Here is a 21105-nt window from a genome sequence, read left to right on the forward strand (position 1 = left end):
GGCCTGGCAGAATGTCTACTTGCAACTTATTTTGGCTGTCTATAGACGTTCAAAACCGGGTCAGCCTGGACTATTGTCTCAATGTCATTTATAAACTAATTCTGGCTGTCAAATACACGTCTATTATGGCCTGGCAGAACGGCTACTTGCAACTAATTTTCCGTTGTCTATAGACGTTCAGAACTGGGTCGGCCTGGGCTATAGTCTCAATGTCATTTATCAACTAATTCTGGCTGTCAAATAGACGTCCAGATTAGGGCTGGGCGATAAAACGATAGCGATATGCATCGCAATAGACATGTAATCGATATCAATACAAATACGTTCGATAGAACATTCGATAATTAAAAGCACACCTCCCGCCTTACGTTGTCCATAAATAAATAGGCTAAATATATCTTGCATGGTAGCTAGTATGTGCAACTCTACCAGAGTAGGCGATAGATGTAGGCCTTCCTCAACACAGACTCTCAATGAGTCCTTGCCCCTTGCACTCGGTCTCTCTCTCTCTCTCTCCCTCTCAACAGGCGCATCCCTCCTCAGCATGCATATGTAATCCAAACATTCACAATCCTGCAAGATGACTGGCTAAATTGCTATTAAATCCAGTTAGCATCATCAAATTTGTTCAAAACTGTTGCATTCAAATTCACTGCTAAGTTAATCATCTCAATCCCGATGCAAATGGAAAAGTATTTTCCAAGACTCAAACAGGGCTGTCCCAAGAAGAAAAAGTTAATTTGAAACTTAAACACACGTGGGGAAACTGAACAGTCTAACCAGTAGACTATGATAAACTAGCAAATTAAGCTACTTTGTTTACAATATTTACAGGCTTCAACCAGTGCTGCTTTTCATTCAGACTTATGTGCACATTTATTTATTTGAGTGTTTTTCATGATTGTGTTGCTATTTCTTTTCCCTGTTTGCTTTGATTGATAACAGAGGTGATTAAAATCAGAGGAAGGTTAAGTTTAAGTTTAAAATAAAAGTGTTTAAATGGAAAATATGTTTTCTTCCGGTCCTTATCTGAAATAGATTAAAAAAATGTAATAATAATTATCGATATCGACTGATATGAAATACTTATATCGTGATACAGTTTTCAGCCATATCGCCCAGCCCTAGTCCAGATCATAGCCTGGACGGACCGGCGTGATATCAACTTGTCTTGGACGTCCATAGACGTTGCTTGCTCAGAGGGTAGAGTTGTTTCGTTAAGATAAAATTCTTAATTTTTCTGCCCTGGCAAACTATTGAACCCTGCTCGCCCTCGTCACAGTCCTGTGCATTCTTATTAGTTTGTCAACTACATGTGAACGAAGTGACAAATGGCTCAACTGTCTCTGACTGTTCTTCTGACTTGGGTTAAACAAAATGAAAAGGCATTTTTTCTGCTGCGCCAGTTCCATTGATTATAGCGGAAAATAGATGTAATAAATGTAGGCCTATATTATAAGTTTGTCAATATAGCAAGTAGAAAATAAAACTTGTAAAATCTGTATTATTCCTAGCTATTAGGTAAGCCCAGCTATCACATAAATGGAGAGGAGGTTTTAGTGGCGCAGTCTATTTCACTTCTGCACTAACTCCTGTCATCCGATGACAAATATGGCTTATCGGTTTGCAGGTAGGCTATGTCTAACTTTGTTAGTAGAAGCAGGCCTAGTAGTTTCTGGGTTTGTTTGATAGTGTTAACCTTTACTGTTTTTTTCTTCGGACCTATTCGGAGAACATAGAGCTTGTTACCGCTCCAGGGCCGAAGTTATCCGTAACTTCGAGGCTAACTCCCTAACTCTATCTAAAAGTGGTTAGCAAATTAACGAGAAAATTGGTTTTATCTGCGGATTTATTTTTGCATTATTTTGAATATGACTCGCTACAGTCTCAACAGCACGTTTACTTTTTCCACACGGATCTCAGTTCTAACACACATATCCCCTCTCGCTTTCTCTCTATCCATCCTTGCGCACGGGACTCTCTTAAAGGAGCTGCACCATTTTACAACAATTGCATCTACATTTTCATATTAGAATGTTTTGTCAAGTGTAAGCTTAAACTACCGTGATCAATTTAAGTTCCTGTGCCCCCTGGAAAGTCTCCAAGTGTCTCATGCACTATCGTTACACTATCAAATCTATATGTAACCGTGACAAATAGGGTATGAGATATATAAACTCACGCTATTGTATTATCATGTATGTTTGATAATGGCTCAACTGTCTCTGATTGTTCTACTGACTTGGACTGACTTGGGTCATGGAAGCAGTTAGTCAAGTCCCATCAAAAATAGTAGTGGCAGAACTCCCAAGTGCCACCTTGTGGTTGTTTGTGTCAACTGCAGTTTGGGCCATTTCTGCCAAGAATATGGTGCGTGATCCGTGCACGATTCATGCAGGAAACCGTCCAAACTTAACTGATACCCACTGTAGCTGGAAGAGCTCATTGTTCAGCTAAAGTTGGAAAGGCATGGTCATAGTTTTATATTCAAAGATCCCTCCATGGGGCAAATTGAGAATGTGTTCCCACCCAGACAAACTATTAGAAGGGTCACCAGAGACCTACAGTACATTTTGGGTGGCCCCTCATTTCGCCCTGCCGAAATGCTTTTCACACCACAAATAATTTAATTCTAGCTGCTTTGGAAGCAAATGAAGGATAACTTAACTAATAAAGGAGTAACGTGTCATCTTTTGCTGATTAAAGATCAACACGGGGTAGCCGTGGCCTACTGGTTAGCGCTTCAGACTTGTAACCGGAGGGTTGCCGGTTCACGCACCCCGACCAGTAGGAAGCGTCTGAAGTGCCCTTGAGCAAGGCACTGCTCCCCGAGCGCCGCTGTTGTTGCAGGCAGCTCACTGCGCCGGGATTAGTGTGTGCTTCACCTCACTGTGTGTACACTGTGTGCTGAGTGTGTTTCACTAATTCACGGATTGGGATAAATGCAGAGACCAAATTTCCCTCACGGGATCAAAAGAGTATATATACTTATACTTATACTTAAATGTGCCACTGAATTACTTACAGGTAGTGGGTGCATTTCAAGGTGAGATGTATTCACATAAAGTTTGTTAATGTCTTGTGTGACTAGATAACTAATTAAGTTTGTGACTGTCTTTGTTTTCAAGCACGATCTTGGGAGAATACCGTAAACTATCCCAACCCCAGCAATGCAACGGAGTCCTGCTCAGACACCCCTCATCTCCAGCAGACAGCAACTGAGCAGACATCTGGCACTCAGACTTTGCCAACTCAACATTTCTCAAGTAGAACCCATGCGGTGAGTTACATTGAGGTGAGGATTAGTATATTGACATGTGTGGATGACTCAATCACAGTTGACTGAGTCATCCACACATGTCAATATACTAATCATCACTATGATACATATCATGTTTGCATCAACTATTGCAAAATTAATAGAAAATATTGAAGAGACTAATGATTGGCACCACAGGTTACAACTTTGAAGTTGTATGTATTGCAGGAGCCAAAAATAAACCCTTACATGCAGTGTATAATAGGATTATGCCATGTGTGTCTGGCAATTGTGGCTGCATATCCAAGTCTACAGTATCAAGAAAGTCAAGAAAATTCAAGGTTTTGGTACATAGCTCATAGTTAACACAATGTGGGTTTCTAGCACATATAGCACATCACTCTATTACTTGCTAAGAGTATCTATTAATGCAACTAATGCAGGGGACATCTGGTATGAGTAGTGCCAAGTGAAATCACACTTTCTCAAACTCCTCTCCAGAACTGTACATTTTGTATGTTTTAGCTATATTAAAGGAGCCGTATGTAAGAAAAATATTTCAATTAATCATAAAATGGCCCTGATATTTCACTAGACATGAAGAAATCATGTTCATTTCAAATACTTATATCACTGACAACAGTAGTCCGGCCAGGATATTGTTATTTACAAAGTGAAGTTGCAGCCCTCAACTGATGTTGATGTTGTGTTTTGTCATGTCATGTTGTGTTTTGGCCTGATGCGCCACCCTCCACCTATCTACTAATCACGAAGTCAGTAGTGTTTCGCCATCCGGGTTGGCAACCTCGAGTCAGGGGGGAGGGGGAGGGGATACACCGCTCTTCAGTATTTTGAAAGTGATTGCAGTACCAGTTTTGGCCACAATCTTACATATGGTTCCTTTAAGATTAATAAGTAATATCTACACAATAACGATGATTTAATTCCATATATTTCTGTGCATCTCAGAATTAGAATATAGTGGAAAAGTTCCTTTTTTCCATAATTTATTTAAGAAGACAGGATTTATACTGTTCCTTCACAACTATTGGGTAGAACACACACTGTGGTGTCATGTAAAGACCCTGTTCATGTTGCACAGCACTTGACATTTTGAGTCTGTTAGAAGGCACAAAGGTACAGTTTAACACATGTCCCCATAAGGTAGTTCGTAAGCACTTTGGCTGCTTTATCCGCTAGCCGGCTAACTCGCGTCAGACATCACCAATTTTTTTCATGTTTTTTCTAACCGACAGTATTCTGTGAACATGATCAATTGAGCTCTGTGTTAAAATTGCCTGGATTCCAGAGTTCTGGTATTCACGCTGAGAGATAAAACGTGCGCGGGAGCTCGCTGTGAACAACTTTTGAATTTCATCATTTAAATGAAGTCTTTAGTTTTTTTTTCTCGTTTGTAAGTTTACACTTTTATTTTTAACTCATGAATCGACCAATACGCAGTACCATTATGTCTAAAAGGATAAGAAATCGGAGCAAGAACCTGCTACCAACGACAATGCTGGAATCGACGACATAGCTAACACACCTAACCCTAAAGCGCTAGCAAAGAAACAGTGAACTTCCTCTCGCTTTGCTGGAAAAACTGCTGACCACCACCCTCCGAAAGGAGATTTCAGAGCTCAGGTCAGAACTTTGCAAATCCCAATCAGCACTCGGTTCAGCCGGTATCCGAATTCCCAAGGGAAATAATTAGTAGTTTCTGGGCTTCTGTAAACATTTCCGATAGAACGAGGCAGAAGGGGCTTCAATATTCATTTGAAGGTTACATCCACAACATCTCAGGTAGGCTAGAAAACGATGCATTACAAATAGAGGCCAAATCGTATAGGTCACTTAAGCAAAGACAGACACACCTCACCGTATTAGCATTAGGACTACCACCGGAGGCGAGATCAAGGAGCAGCAATGTTCTTGCACAGCAGGGTAAGTAATCTTCTTTACATAATGCTTTATAAATGCTTTATATATGCTAATACTTATAAATCAAACCGCTTATACTGTACACACGCGTTGTGGAATAGCTTGCATCGAGACGTCTGACCACTCCCGCTGTTATTTTTTTATAGCGCGCCAGGCTACTGCTCTCATGTAGTAGGTCTCCTCAACTTCCTTCTCTTTAAAAAAACCCTTGTCAACCATCAAACCATCTCCTACATTTAGGTAGCCACACTGAACACACCCCTTTAAAACGTCAATGATGTTGCACCTATTGAAGAGCTCTTTGTCCGAGATAGAGGGAGAGCAGATAGCTAACAAACGTTCAGAAAAAGTCCTGTTGGCAAATTTGAGGAAAAGTCGGTAAAGGGGCTATTTCACACTATTTAAAGGTGCTGAATTCAAATATTTTGTTTACCAAGCTCAATTTTGAGTTTTAAGCTTGCTAATTAGCATAATTAGCATAATTCACATACTTTTTGGTTTTGCCATCAGATATCATAGGAATTGCAAAACATAAGGCATTAATATACTCTTTATATCAGATATGTTGTAGGACAGGACATGAATTACCCCAATGACCTTCAAGAAGCAAATGAAAATAAGCTACAACTAAAATATAAATTGAAATAATAGCTAAAATTCAGTATGACGTTTAGAAACAAAATAGATGCCTTGATAATAAATTTATAGAATAGTAGGTGACTGCTCATTTTTCTTTTTTTACTGTAAAGGCGACTGTGCTTGCCTAGTTAAAACATCTCACTGGTGCTCTTTCCTATCATTAAAATTCCAGCCATGCAGAAAAATGGAAGAGTGTGCATGTTTGAGGAGTGCTGAAGAGTGCTATGGAGATTGCATTATTTGCAAAAAATGTATGGTTATGGTTATGGGATTTTGCAGACACCTTTGTCCAAAGCGACACACAAATACAAAAACAACATAATATTTTAAATATAATAGGGAACAGATTAGAATGTTGGTCAAACTATAATAAGGAGGATAGCAATAATAAACAACAATGTCAATTCACTAGCCTAATAGTCTATAGTCAATAGCCTAATTAAATAAGCAATGAAAATGAGGGGAAAAGCTATAATAAACAATAATGTCCATTCAATCAATAATATAAAAAACAATATTATACAAACCATAACGCATAAGAAGCACTTAAAGAACTAAGTGCATGTTGAACAGGAATGTCTTTAGACCCCTCTTAAAGGATAATTCCGGTGTGATTTTGACCTAAAGTGTCTTTTAACATGATACCGAGTGTGAACATATGTCTCATAGCTCACCTCAGCTTGTCCCCTGCACTCAGAAATCTGGCGCTAGTTAGCCAATGCTACCAACAGTGTTTCGTTGTGGTGCCTCGGGCATCGACCTAGCCATGCAAATAAATCACTGTTTATACCATTTACGAGGCTCAAAGTAGCTCCATACTTCATTGGTAGACTTCCGAGGGCCTTGACATTTAAAACGAGACATGGAGAACTTTGAAAAAGCACTGGTAGTTTATTTACAAGACGATTTATACAGACAGTACCTTAAGGAATTTTACCGTTCGATGCCATCTTGAATTTAGTCACGATAAGTCGAGCGACGAGTACGAATGAACAGGTATGATAAGGGGTCAGATTCCAAAAATAATTCCATGGAAATGCATGGATTCCAGTTGTTGCTGTAAATAAGTCTATCCTCACTCAAGTGCTGTCTAGCAATGTGGAATGTCCAGTAGTGATCACTGCAAAAAACTGCTCATTCAACACTGGCAATAGATGCTCAAGATCTAGTTATGTCTTTAGGACACCCATCTGACTGCAGCACATTTAAGAAGTATGCAGGAAAGTTTGTAAGAAACTTTTGTATTGTTATTTGGTATTTGTTATATGGTAGCAAATGATGTTAACTATCAAAGAAATAGACCTAATGTAGGAATTGCAACAGATAATGGTGTAGGCCTATCTGATTAAGACCTAATGGGTTGAAACATACTTATTAAATTACACTGGGAGCAAAGAAGACTATCTTCACTTTTTTCCCTTTGCAACTGTCAAAGAAATCCCATAAACACAGGAAGGCCTAGGGTAGCCTATCAGATGGCCTAAAGATTAGGCTCTTCTGCATAGCATTAAGTGATCTGCATGCAGTAATTTGAACACTGACCTTGATCTAGCCTACTTTGGCTATTTAAAGGTCATTTATTGCCAAAACACCACACAATATAAATGAGCTATAACAAACAATAAAGGACTTTTTATCACACACAAACTACTATTTTACTGACTACAAAAATAATAATTCTGTAGGAAGTTTAGAAGTTTAAAACCCAGAATTGACCAAAAGTGCACCAAATTCAACACAAATGACTCAATACACTTGGAGGAGGCCTGCGTCCTTTCTTTTCCAGATATTTTAGGATTTGGAGATCGTTTCAGTATCGAGTATCAAGATATTTATGGCAGGTATTGTATCGAAGTCATAATTTTGGTATCGTGACAACACGTTTTCTAGATGTCGAGGATCGGAGGCTCTACCACCAACAAGTGATGCTGCTCAATGGCATAGAAGAGCTCATTATCAAGCTTTAGTATGGAGGCAAACACACATACCAAGTCCAGTGTTACTAGAAGTAAAATGTTTTTTACTTGTCGGTTGTTGCTGACGGTAGATGCAGTTCTGCATTAGGCTTATTCCCCTTATCTAAGTTCATATGTACTAGGATATATTCTGAGTTGAAGGTTCTATGGAACTTGTTATTGGGATGAAATGCATAAAACACCACATGAGTGACTCACTATGTTAGCAATAAAAATATGGTTTATTACATGTTAACTGTAATCATGTTCCCATTAAATACATTAATAAACTATAGTATGGTTTCTTTAATGCTCAAACTTGTATTTAGTGTATTTAGAGAACACTTTTATGTGGTTTTAGTGATTACTTTTGAATTCAACCCAATTTAGGGAAAAATAAACAAAGAAAATCGCTATTTTATGTTACAATGCTGATTATGTGGCTTAGAACTCAGAATTGAGCTTGGTAAACAAAATATTCAGAATCAGCACCCTCAAATTAGGTAAGAAGGGTGGTTTACCAACTTTTCCTCAAATTTGCCATCAGAAGTTCTCTTCTGTGAAGCTGCTCTCCCTCTAAGATGGATCCGGTGAAGAGGGCAGACACATAAATGACTGCACCTCGTGGATCACATGCCACTAGAGACTTAAGAGTGTTTGTAGACTTGTAGGTGGAGTAAGTCTGACTCTGCAACACTAGTGATTTTGGCTTCTCAATCTTAAGTTCTGTGCCATCCAGAATGGTAAAGGTGTTAGGAAATTGTTCCTTAAATTTAGCTGGCATATTCTCCGAAATGATGTCCCTGTGTGGCCAAACAGACAATTTGCCTAGGCTTTCAAACATGTAGTCCACCCAGGAGTTTATCAAAGTGCTGACACTTTGTAAATGAATCTGGAAGCGGAAGGCTAAATCTTTGTGGTCCAACATGTTTATATGCCAGTGGAATGTATGTTTGTGGTGCATTTGGGTTAGCTGAAATGGAAAAAAAATCACACAATATGTTAAATTGGTCGTAAGTAAAACCTGTGCAGTACTGGAAATAGTCAGGCACATGGCTTTTGTTTAAGCTCTCTGGATTTAATGCATTGTACTGAAGTTGATTATGAAGATGGAGTTCCCAGTCCTTTTCCTCCAGCTTCACCCTCAGACTAACAATCTCCTGCTCGAGCGCAGTTAATGCATCCCGAAGATCCTCACTTACTCTTGATTGCCTAGATCACATGCTTCTAAAAATGACAAAAAATAAAGAGAAAGGAAAATTGAATGCAATTAATTTATATAATTTTCTTCTGTTTTACAGCTCCCTCTGATTGACCCTCCAGAACCATTATCTGCAGACCAGCCAATAAACTTACCAGATTTCCCTCTGCCAGCACAGCCTTCAAATTATTGTATTGTGCTGTCTGAAATAGACATGTGTAGTTTAAAGAAAATAGAAATTACACCATCCCAGTCTGTAACTTTAGAAAAAGAAACCAGACAACACAACACTAATAAAACATGGCATCTTGCCCAGGCTCTCAGACTAACATCCAGGGGCGCAGCTACCCATTTTTTGAGGGGTATGCAACAACAGAAATGGGTAGCCCCCCCCCCCCCCAAAAGAAAAAAAAACACAAACAACTAGTAAAAGTAAAACAACTGTACTGTTCATCCTAGGCATTTTCTTCTTCTTATCCTTCTTCTTCTAACGCAGTTAATGCAGCTTCAACCGTTTAACGTAGAAACTTCATTCAAACTATGTTGCGTAGGTCTTACTTAGGACATGTGGGCTATGTATTTTTCATCTTTGTAACTTTTATACTTTTTAAACTATTAATTAAAAACTACTCAAAATTTCACCATAGACTTAACATGGGCTGATGACATCACAGCACATAACATCACATAAGCAATTAGAATCCTATGGCAGGTGTTCAGACCACCTGTCCCAACTGCCATTCTCAGGCTTTAAGCATACAAACTGGCCCTATTAAGACTACACACCCTATTCAACTGCTTCCTCTGCCAAAAACTGTTTCAAAATAAGAGTCCTCACTACAATATTTCACTGTTAAACAATTTAACCCTTTAAACTACTGAACTTTTTAACTGTTCAGCCATTGTAACTGTTACTTGTCATCAACTATGACTCCTACCCACTGTAGCTAGTTAGCATGGTTAGCATAGTTAGCATGTTAGCATTGCTAACATTGTTAGCATTTTAGCAAAACTGTTAGCATGTTAGTTAGCATAGTTAGCATAACTGCTAAAAATGATTAGCTAGGTTAGCTAAGTAACATGGTTAGCATAGTTAGCATGCTAGCATGTTAACATGCTAGTTAGCATTTTTAGCAAAACTACTAAAAATGAAAACATTAGCTAAGTTAACTAAGTTAAGTAACTTGGTTAACATTATTATCTTTGAAAACATAGTTAGCATAACTGCTAGCAAACATTAGAGCCATTCCAACTGTCAGTTATCGTCAATTATCTACCTAAATAATTTAACCATTTAAATTATCCACCTATTTAACCGTTCAATCATTCCAACTATATTAAACCTTATCTACCAAGCAAATCATTTAACTATATAAACTATCCACTTATTTAACTGTTCAGTCATTCCAACTATATTAAACCTCATCTACCTAACAACCAATATAGTTTGTTTTTACTCTGTATGATATTTTACATCATATTTTTTGCATTTTCTTGCACTGTATTTCCTTCAGGAAATGCTTTTCTAGTTATTATTATTATTATTATTATTATTATTATTATTATTTTTACCATCGCTTTGGCGCCCCCATGGTTCTGCGCCGCATATAGCGCATACCCACTTTTTGCGCCACTGCTAACATCAAGTGTGTTTAAGGCAATTTATTCTAGGAGGGCCGACTTTGATGCCTTGGCTGTTAGGTTCAAGGACACTTCAAGTAAGCAATCCAAAGCAATGAGACAAGGGATAGAGCTAGAGCCTATGGCAGTGCAGCAATATTCAGCCATAACGGGTAATCTGATTTCCCCTGTCGGCTTTGTAGTGAATCCCCATGCTCCACACCTCGGCACATCACCAGACAGGAGGGTCAAAGATGGTACAAGCTTTGGCCTTTTAGAAATAAAATGTTCATCAAAGAGCAGATGCCAAGAATGTCCCTATATGCAAACACAGTCAGATGGTAGTCAGAGGTTAAAGGAGATCCACACATACTATTACCAGATAATAGGGCAGTTGGGGATTACAGGAATGCCTTGGTGTGACTTTTTTGTAATGTGTGAGGAAGACTAGCATTTGCAGCGGATACATTTTGATGTGGAAAAGTGGTGTGAGATGAAAGACAAACTAGATATGTTTTTCTTTAATTACTTTTTTCCCAGGTGTACATAGTAGTTTAAACTTACCGGTGTCGTTATTGTCACTCTGTTGTGATGTGTCCTCCTCTGTGGAGATTGAGGTGTTGCTCACCGGCTGGTCACACCTGATTCTGCAAACAATCAGTTGAACAAGGGTTTAGTTATATAGATAAAGATATTAGATAAAGTACTAGTAGTGAACTTGGTCAGTGATGTGTGTGTGTGTGTGTGTGTGTGTGTGTGTGTGTGTGTGTGTGTGTTTGTTTGAGTGAAAGAGAGAGAGAGAGTGCGAGTGAGAAAGTTGTAATATGTATTATATTAGATACACAGTTGTTTTGTTGGGGTTATGATCCTGTATCGGTTTCTTTCAAGAACTTCATGAACTTTGTATAAAGTGTTGTGTAATCATTTCACTAGCTAATAAAGACTATGGTTTTAAACAGATGTGACAAGCAGCTCATAAGTGACTTTTATGAACAGTGAACCTGTAAGTTTGCGTACCTTTTCGGTGGAGGTCTCCGGGGGTAGGCCGTCCATTAACAAAATGCTAAAATATATTGAACAGTATGTCAGAGCGAGTCTGGGTTAGTTGGGTTGGTTGAGTTAGGTAAAATGTATGTATTCTGAACAAAGAACCGTAATAATTTGCAAGCAATACGGAGTTAGTTGCCGCTAGCTTGATAACATTAGCTTGTCCTTAACTTGGACACTCACGAAATGCAAACATAAACTTAAAATCATCATAATATCATAAAATAATATCAAAAATCATCGTTTCCGTTAAAATGTATGCCTATTTTGAACAAAGGACCGTGATTATTTGCAGGCATTACTGAGATGAGTGGCTATCTTACCTTGGAGCAAATGTACGTGTTTTTGGTGATCTTCGACACATTGAGCTGTGAATGAGGCTTCCCGCACTGCTTAATCCACTCTCAGCATTGGTCAAGTTTAGTTTTAGGTTTTGGAAATGGAAGAAATATCTCACCACCCTCCAAAGTCTTTGGATACCTGCTGTTCGTATTGCACACACCACATGCACAGCTTCGGCATCTTTCCTTTTTTAGACAGTCTGAAAGCTTGTCAGGTCTCCCGCGCTTAGTTACGGTTGCTAAACTACGATTGGCCTAGGGCGGTTTTCGGGAGTGGCTTAGCGAAGGGTTCTCAAGGAGGTGGAATGTAAAGTTGTAACTTTACTGTTTTGATTTTTAGTGGGTTTGATCCAGCAAGCCCACTATTGTTCTTCTTAAGTTTACTTATTATTAGTGGGTTTGATCCAGCAAGCCCACTATTGTTCTTTTTAAGTTTACTTTATTAGTGGGTTTGATCCAGCAAGCCCACTATTGTTCTTCTTAAGTTTTTTTTATTTATTAGTGGGTTTGGTCCAGCAAGCCCACTATTGTTCTTCTTAAGTTTTCTTATTTATTATTCCTGTTCACCCACTTTTGGACCTAAACTACTGCTCCTAGACCGCTTGAGCTATCGAGGCAGTTCGAACTCCAAAAATTCAGGCCCAAACCGGTGTAACTTGCTTGTTACTTTCGTGTCGCTGGCCCTTGTTGTTTTCGCGGTATTCCCGTTTTTCGGGAGCCTGGGTGTTCCCGCGCGATTTGATTCACGCTGCTAAGGCAGCCTGGAGACCATGGAGCAAATTTTTGCCTGAGATAGGGAACCAATCACAGAACAGGGGGGGAAAGCAAGACGATGATGAGCTATGCACAGACGCATTTGATAGACATCCGTGGCACCCAATAAACGGATCTGGGCATTTTTTTCAAATACGAGAAAATGAACGTTTGGTTCCCAGACCACGTCTCATTGAGAAGTGGTGGCGCTAGCCAGGCTAGTTTTTCGGCGTTTTTGGGCCCCATTGAAATGAATGGCGGACTGTTCAAGGATTCTAATTCCGATTGTGACATCACAGCTCTAATTGTTTAACCCTTTGCAGAACGCACGCTCTAATTTCGGTACCCCAGTACCGATGACGTTCAGTCTAATAACTCAGCCATACCCCAACCAATTTTATCAATGAAAACACTTCCTCAAAAATGTCACATCATAGGCTTTCTGGCGATATGATTGGTTAAGGGATTTGTGGTGCGAATTTATTTTACTACGTGAAGGAAAAATCAAGAGTTGACGTCTCCCTCCACTAGAGGAAAAACAGCAGGAAGCACTATGCATCGTTGATCTTGACGTCGTCTAAAGGAGAAACTACTGGATCATCTGAGGTAAAAACAAGTCTTTTTATGTTATTACTATTTGTTATCCATGTTATTACTTCAAAATCGTTTTTAAAAGTTATTTTTGCTGGTAATTACACCTTGTATGCATGGCCGTAACATAATGCGTGTGTGTGTTCACTTCAGCTGATATGACAGCTGGCATTTTAGCACACCGTAATCTTTAGTAAACTCATTATTTTCAGTCATTTCTGGGGGGTTACTATATGTCAACCAAGATTACAGACCTACTAGGATTGACATTTTAACGATTTGTTCTATTTTGAACGATGTTCCTTGCTTGTCAGCTGATACAGAAAACTAGCTAAGTTAGGTAACGTTAGCATCAGAAGAGGCTGCAACATGTCCTTGACGCGTAGTCGCGATAAAGTTCACTCCCGTGCTTCATGACTGCCAACTTTATGTCAAGTACACCTAATCGGTATTTTATTGTCAAATAAACCTTTCATTCCTTCGTAATATGTATAGCACAATTTACAGTTGTTTGTAGCCAAGTTGCTTAGCTTACTGTAACGATTTGATAGCGACTCACACAGTTGTCCAATCAAAAGGTTTATTAGCTGAAGCGGGAATCACACACACACCAAGACACCATTACATAGCAAACACAAGGGAAGTCAATAAAACAAGCACGATACACAAACAGGGTTGTCACATACAATACACCGGGTAAAACACATGAGGTAAAACCTAAAGAAAGACTACACAAGCTAACACATACATAACACACGCAGGAGCTCACTCAACGGGGAGCCACGCTGCTAGCAATCCAGTGCGGGCGTGCTAGCAGCCACGTGGCCGTCCCCGCTCGTCACCAGCTCCCTCTCAGCAGCCGCCCTCAGGCTGCACTTTCTGCAGCGTGTCACCACGGCACTCCTCCTCTCCAGACGGGGCCCTAGGTGGCCTTACTACCGTAGACTGTGGCACCAAGCACTGGAACTTACGGGTCAACTGTCGCTGCACCTCCGTCGCTCCACTCCACAGTCGCACCGACCAGGATAGGCAGGCCCCAGCTCCGCTGCAGCCGGACCACGCTGAGCTCTCAGGCCGTCAGCTACCGGTTTCGGCGTCCCTCCTCGCGCTGCCTCCTCGCAGAGCTGTCCTCCTCTGCTCCTGGCCCGCTCCACTCCGTCATGGTCGCGACGAAGGCTTGACCCCCCTCTTCTGCCTCGTGCTATCTCACCCAACACAGCGAACCTTTTTTTTTTTTTTTTTTCTGGCGCCGGCCAACAGGCCAACTAGAACGGGCGCCCACACAGCACGGTGCCTCTCACACGCACCCAAAAGTTTTAAAGTTCAGAGTTCAGAGAGCCTTTCTGTCGAAGCTGCCCCACCGTCGTGAATTTGCTGCCCCCAGCGTCTCCGCCAGCCGTCCGTCGTCCAGGAACCTCTTCCTCGCCGCTCTCCCTCGGCTCTGCTCACGCGTTGCAGCTCGCAGCGGAGTCAGCGCCCAGGCCAGCGTCGTCTTCTCCACGACCGCTACTTCAGGCCCCTCTTCCGGCAAGATCTCCTCCCATGGCAGCAGACAGGTCCAGGCGACAGCTCCTCTCCTCTGGCGGCAGGAACAATAGAATGCCCCGAGCTTTTTAGTAGCCCTTACAAGGGCTCTCTCTGGATCCTCTAGCATGGGCCTCCACCCAGTGGTATGGTCTTCCATTCCCAGCTTCTCTCGCTGGGCAGAGGCCATATTCGAAAGTCACTTCTGACACCAATGTAACAATTTGATAGCGACTCACACAGTTGTCCAATCAAAAGGTTTATTAGCTGAAGCGGGAATCACACACACACCAAGACACCATTACATAGCAAACACAAGGGATGTCAATAAAACAAGCACGATACACGAACAGGGTTGTCACATACAATACACCGGGTAAAACACACGAGGTAAAACCTAAAGAAAGACTACACAAGCTAACACATACATGACAAGGAAAACGCAACTACACTAACTTAAACCGACATTACACAAACCAGCATTCACACACATTGCATTCTGGGATCAATGGACTCCGTCCAAAAGACACCGACGTTACATTACTTAGATAGAAACATCTGACATGAATGACAACGTTAATGTTACGTTACCGACGTGAAGACTGTGTTGATCACCGATGGTGTAACGTAAGGATTTTATTCATTGACTGCTGTTTTCATGAATACATGACTGAAGATTTGTTATAAATGTGTCTTAGTATTGTTTAGCTTTTTAGGCTGTAAGGTTGGCTGCCACGATTATGAGGTTTTTGGGTGGCTAACTATGATGGGAGCTCATACACCCAAGCCTACTGGCTTCGACACATTATTTTCTAAGGGGGTGTTTTGTCTTTACGCAACTGCAGTAGCCTATGCACGGTGTGTATGTGTATGCATACGCTGTTTAGATGTTTTCTGTCATATCTCCTGACTCATGTTCATGAATCAATGTTTGCTTGTAAGCTGGTATGCTATGTATGGTTTAGCCAAGGCAATAACACCTAGCTCTGAGACTAATATTACCTCTCCAAGCAATATTGGAGTCCTCCAGTGACAATAATACTTTTAGTGAAAAGAGTCATGGTTGGTGGTGATTAAGATTATGTGGAAGTAATGCAAAATAAAACTAAACAACCTATTTACTATCAGACCTGTGATTTTTTTGTTATTTTAGATTGAGGGAGAGAAGTATGTGCAAGTATTATTCTTGTTTTCATAGTAGAATGAAGCACACGGAGAAGCAGTTACCATCTGGCTAGTCTTTATTTCAGCCTTTATCTTTCCTCCCCACAATTGATTTAGCCTCTTCAGAGTACAGTAAGACATAGAAACATCTGACATGAATGACAACGTTAATGTTACGTTACCGACGTGAAGACTGTGTTGATCACTGATGGTGTAACGTAATGATTTTATTCATTGACTGCTGTTATATTCTACATAACTTTAAAATGGTAATAAGGCTCAGGAGGCAGGAGTATGCTCGAACGTGTCTCTTTACTTAACTTCTCGCATAATCAAACAATGCATCCGGGTTACCCATCATGCCCAGATTAAACTACGGGGTGCATGGGGGACATTCATAACAAAACATGACATCTCCTCCCCCTTAGAATAGAAGTCCCCATAACCCAATTGCCACTAATCAAAATCATATATCACAAAATAATAAAATAACAGTGCACACACACACACACAAACAGAACCTACGGGTGAGGGTAGACTGCCTCACCCGTGACGGCACCCCTGGGTATTATTCTGCCCCAGATGATTGGGTGTGCCGTGCTAAAGAGCTCACAAGTCCATACGTTTGGGAGCCCGTCGCTCCCTTTCTGGATACCGCCGCTCACGGAAAGGCCCCGGTACACTGCCTCTGGGGGACGCAGATAGTGGCACCGGGTGTGGGGTTGGCAACCCCATCGGCGCCTCTGGCAGAGGATCAAGTACAGCTTCCTCGAAACAAGGGCACCACCAGGAGCTGCCCGCGGTGTCCACACCATCGTCTTCCTGGACCTCCCCACTGTCAACCATGGGAGGCGGTGTGGATGCTGGCGCTGCACTCTGTAGGAGTTGGTCGACATGCCTCCTCCACATGCGACCATCAGCAGTCTGGAGGGTGTATGAGACAGGACCAGTCTGCGCCACAATGGTCGCTGGCACCCATTGTGGACCAGCACTGTAGTTTCTAGCTAGCACGTGGTCACCAGAAGAGAACTTCCTCTCCTTGGTCTGTTTGCGTTGCTGTACCTGCTTCTCTTGTTGTTTCTGAACAGTGTCTTTCACAGCAGCGGGCTTTAGCAGGTCAAAGTGAGTCCGTAGGTCCCTCTTGAACATCAGGGATGCCGGAGAGGCCCTGGTGGTAGCATGGGGAGTATTTCTGTAATTTAACAGAAATCGATGCAGCCTCTGATGAAATGATCCCTGCCCCTCAGAGGTCTTCAGCGCGTGTTTTACGGTTTGGACAAACCTTTCGGCTAAGCCATTGGTAGCCGGATGAAAAGGTGCCGATTTGATGTGCTGCACACCATTCACTTGCAAGAAAGCAGACATTAATTCTGACACCAGCTGGGGCCCATTGTCAGAGACCAACTGCATAGGGTATCCGAAACGGCTGAACATTTCACCAATCTTCTCAATTGTTTTGACTGCTGTGGTGGATTTCATGACTGCCACCTCTGGCCATTTGCTATGGGCATCCACGACAACCAGTAGCATCTGCCCTTCCACCGGTCCCGCAAAGTCCACGTGTACCCCCTGCATGGTTCTTCTGGGAACTCCCAGGGGTGCAGTGGCGCTAAGTGGGGAATGTTCCGGGCCCTCTGGCATGCGTGGCAACTCTTTGCTACACTCTCTATTTCTCTGTCCACTCCTGGCCACCAAAAAGAAACTCCTTGCCAATTCTTTCATGCGCTGAAATCCCACTATGGCCTGCATGTAATTGTTGCAGAACAGTCTTGCGTAGTGTTGGTGGAATGACCACCCTCCTCCCCCACAGCAAACATCCCGACTGTATTGTCAGTTCCGTTCTCCTTGACAGGTAAGGCTGAAAACCTAGATCATCACTGATGGAATGGCCCTTTGTCACCATATCCATGACCCCCGCCAGCACAGGATCAGTGCGCGTTGCCCGTTTCACCTGTGCAGCTGTGACAGGCGCACCCTCCACCTGGCTGAAGTAGAAGACCTCTTCACTGTTGGATTCCGGTTTGATAACAGGTAGTGGAAGCCTGGATAGCCCGTCCGCATTTTGATGGCGGTCTGCTTTGCGATATATGATCTCATACGAATGGGCCGATAACAGCATGGCCCAATGCTGCATTCGGCTCGCTGCCAATGACGGTATGCCTGAATGGGGCCCCAGGATTGTTGTGAGGGGCCTGTGATCAGTAAAAAGAGTGAACCGCCGCCCATACAGATATTGGTGGAAACGCCGGACTCCAAAGACAATGTTCAGAGCTTCTCTCTCTATCTGTGCATAATTAGCCTCCGCTTTGTTCAATGTTCGTGATGCAAAGGCAATAGGTCTCTCTTACCCGTTAGGCAGTATGTGAGAAATGACCGCTCCCACTCCATAGGGAGAAGCATCACAAGCGAGTTGTATGGGCAGAGAGGGGTCAAAGTGTGTGAGTGCCCCCGACTTCAACAATGTATCCTTAGCCTGCTGAAAGGCCTTCTGACATCGTCACTCCAGTGCCAGGCTTTTTCCTTTACAGAGAAGGCTGTGCAAGGGCTTCAGTATGGTTGCTAAGTTGGGTATAAACCGGCCATAGTAGTTTAGTAACCCAAGGAATGAGCGTAGCTGAGCCACACTTTGGGGTGGTGGTGCGTCAGCAATGGCGCGGCTCTTGGATGGGGCAGTGTGCAATCCCCTAGCATCGATAACATGCCCCAGATATTCGACTGAGGGCTTGAAAAATTCGCATTTGTCCTTACGCACTCTAAGGCCGTAGTCCTGTAACCGCTGGAGGACTGCATCGAGGTTGCGCAAGTGTTCCCCATCAGTAGCTCCAGTGCAAAGGATGTCGTTGAGGTAGCATTGTACGCCAGGGAGACCGTGGAGGATTTGGTCCATAGCGCGCTGAAAATGGCTAGGGGCTGATGTGATGCCGAAAGGAAGCCGACAGTATGCCTCTGTAAAACAGGCCTTTTTGTGTTGTTATAGTGAGAAATTCACGGGACTCTTCTTCGACACTCATCTGCAAATAGGCCTGATTTAGATCTATTTTGCTAAACTTCTGGCCATGACTCAGTCCAGCAAAGAAATCATCGATGTGTGGGAGAGGATATTGTTCAGGAGCGAGCACCGGATTCAGCGTCACCTTGAAATCGCCACAGATACGGATGTCTCCGTTTCTTTTAGCCACAGGAACAATAGGCGTAGCCCACTCACTGATAGCAACTGGCTCCAGCACGCCACTGGTGACGAGGGCCTCCAGTTCAGCATCCACCTTCGAGCGTATGGCATACGGTACAGATCTGGCTTTAAGAAATTTTGGCCTCGCATCTGATTTGAGACTAAGCCTGACAGTGATGTCTTTCATGAGGCCTAGCTCACTTTTGAAAACGTCTTGATGCCTCTGTAAAACAGCCGTTAGCTCACTGGAGCTTGGGGACAGCATTTTCACGGGTTTGCCAATTTAGTTTCAGGTTCTCTAACCAGACCCGGCCTAAGATGGAGGGACAGTTTCCCTTAGCCACATAGAGGGGAGGTCCCCACTTTGTTGTCGCTTTGCACAGTGGCGTCAATCATACCAGCCATGGGCACTGGTTCACCAAGGTAAGTTCTAAATTTGGTGTCTGAGGGCCTTAAAAGCCAAGTGCCCTAGGTGACTCTTGTACACCTTTTTTAGAGATAATGGATGCTTTGGATCCAGTGTCAATCTGCATTTTCTGGGGTGTCCTTCTAGCAGGGGTCTTGCCCAATAGCCCTCATCATCTGCATCCACTTTATTTATTTTCAGAGTATGTGCGCTCATCTCCGACTCTTCATCAGACTCACTAGACCGTTCATCTTGCCTTACTGTGTGAACAGGTCTTTTTTTTCTTTTCTTTCCTGTAGTCCTGCCTGTTTTCAAACATTTTGTCATTATTCCCATTTCTGGTCGTTTTGCCAACATTTCTTTTACTTTGGCATGCCCGCTCTATGTGCCCCCGTTTCCCGCAATGGCGACAGTCCATATCCTTACATCTGCACGCTGTTGCTAGGTGACCCATTCTGCCGCAACGGTAACATGGTACCTGCGTGTTCGCTCTGTCTGAGCTGCTCATTGCATGCACTTTGGTGGTTCGCGTGTAGCTGTTGAGCTTCTTTGATGCCATTTCCATAGAAAGACTAATGCTGATGACTTTGTCCAATGTTAAATTCTTTGTGGTGAGCAACCTCTTCTGTGCTGCTTCATCTTTGAGGCCGCACACTAGCCTGTCTCGCAATGTGTCATTTAGAACGTTACCGAACTCACAATGTTCTGCCAATTTTCTCAGTGCCGCCACAAACAAAGACATTGACTCTCCTTCTTCTTGGTCACGTTTATGAAACCTGAACCTCTCAGCGATTAATAATGGCTTTGGTGAAAAATGGTCTGACAAAACTTTTACTATTTCGTCGTACGTCTTTTCCCCAGGCTTTGTGGGTTGAAGCAAGTCACGTAATAGGTTGAAAGTTTTTGGTCCCATCACAGCTAGGAAAGTGGGCACAATTTTGGGATTAACAATGCCGTTGGCTTGGACAAAGTAATCAAAACGTTCGGAGTATGAGCTCCATTGTTCAACATTTTCGTCAAAAGGGCCAATATTACCGATAACTGCCGCCATCATTGGTTTTGGTTCTCTTACTTCAGGTCTGCTCGTGTTAGCACTGGCACTGGGCTCCGTGAGCTGCTCAGCATTGGGTTGCTCTGGCTCCGGAGCACGGGATATTTCCTCCTCAGAAGACGAATTACACAACATAATCTAGCATCCTCCCCTCGTAATAGAAACCCCGGTGGTTGTCACATAAATGGCCGCGTAGATTAGTGATATCCTCGTCGCCACTTGTTATATTCTACATAACTTTAAAATGGTAATAAGGCTCAGGAGGCAGGAGTATGCTCGAACGTGTCTCTTTACTTAACTTCTCGCATAATCAAACAATGCATCCGGGTTACCCATCATGCCCAGATTAAACTACGGGGTGCATGGGGGACATTCATAACAAAACATGACAACTGCTGTTTTCATGAATACATGACTGAAGATTTGTTATAAATGTGTCTTAGT

The 21105-nt window shown here is 42.4% G+C and overlaps 1 protein-coding gene across 4 annotated transcripts in view; it reads left to right on the top strand.

Annotated features, from left to right (window-relative positions):
• zfyve9a (zinc finger, FYVE domain containing 9a) overlaps nt 1-21105 on the top strand; it is a 228504-nt gene that overhangs the window by 101920 nt on the left and 105479 nt on the right. For all 4 annotated transcript variants that reach the window (XM_048260472.1, XM_048260453.1, XM_048260462.1 and 1 more), the window contains one exon: nt 3129-3280. In XM_048260472.1, the coding sequence (XP_048116429.1) occupies nt 3129-3280 (152 nt within the window). The remainder of the gene's footprint in view (nt 1-3128; nt 3281-21105) is intronic.

The sequence above is a fragment of the Alosa alosa genome, chromosome 1 (genome assembly GCF_017589495.1).
Source record: "Alosa alosa isolate M-15738 ecotype Scorff River chromosome 1, AALO_Geno_1.1, whole genome shotgun sequence".
Classification (NCBI taxonomy): Eukaryota; Metazoa; Chordata; class Actinopteri; order Clupeiformes; family Clupeidae; genus Alosa; species Alosa alosa.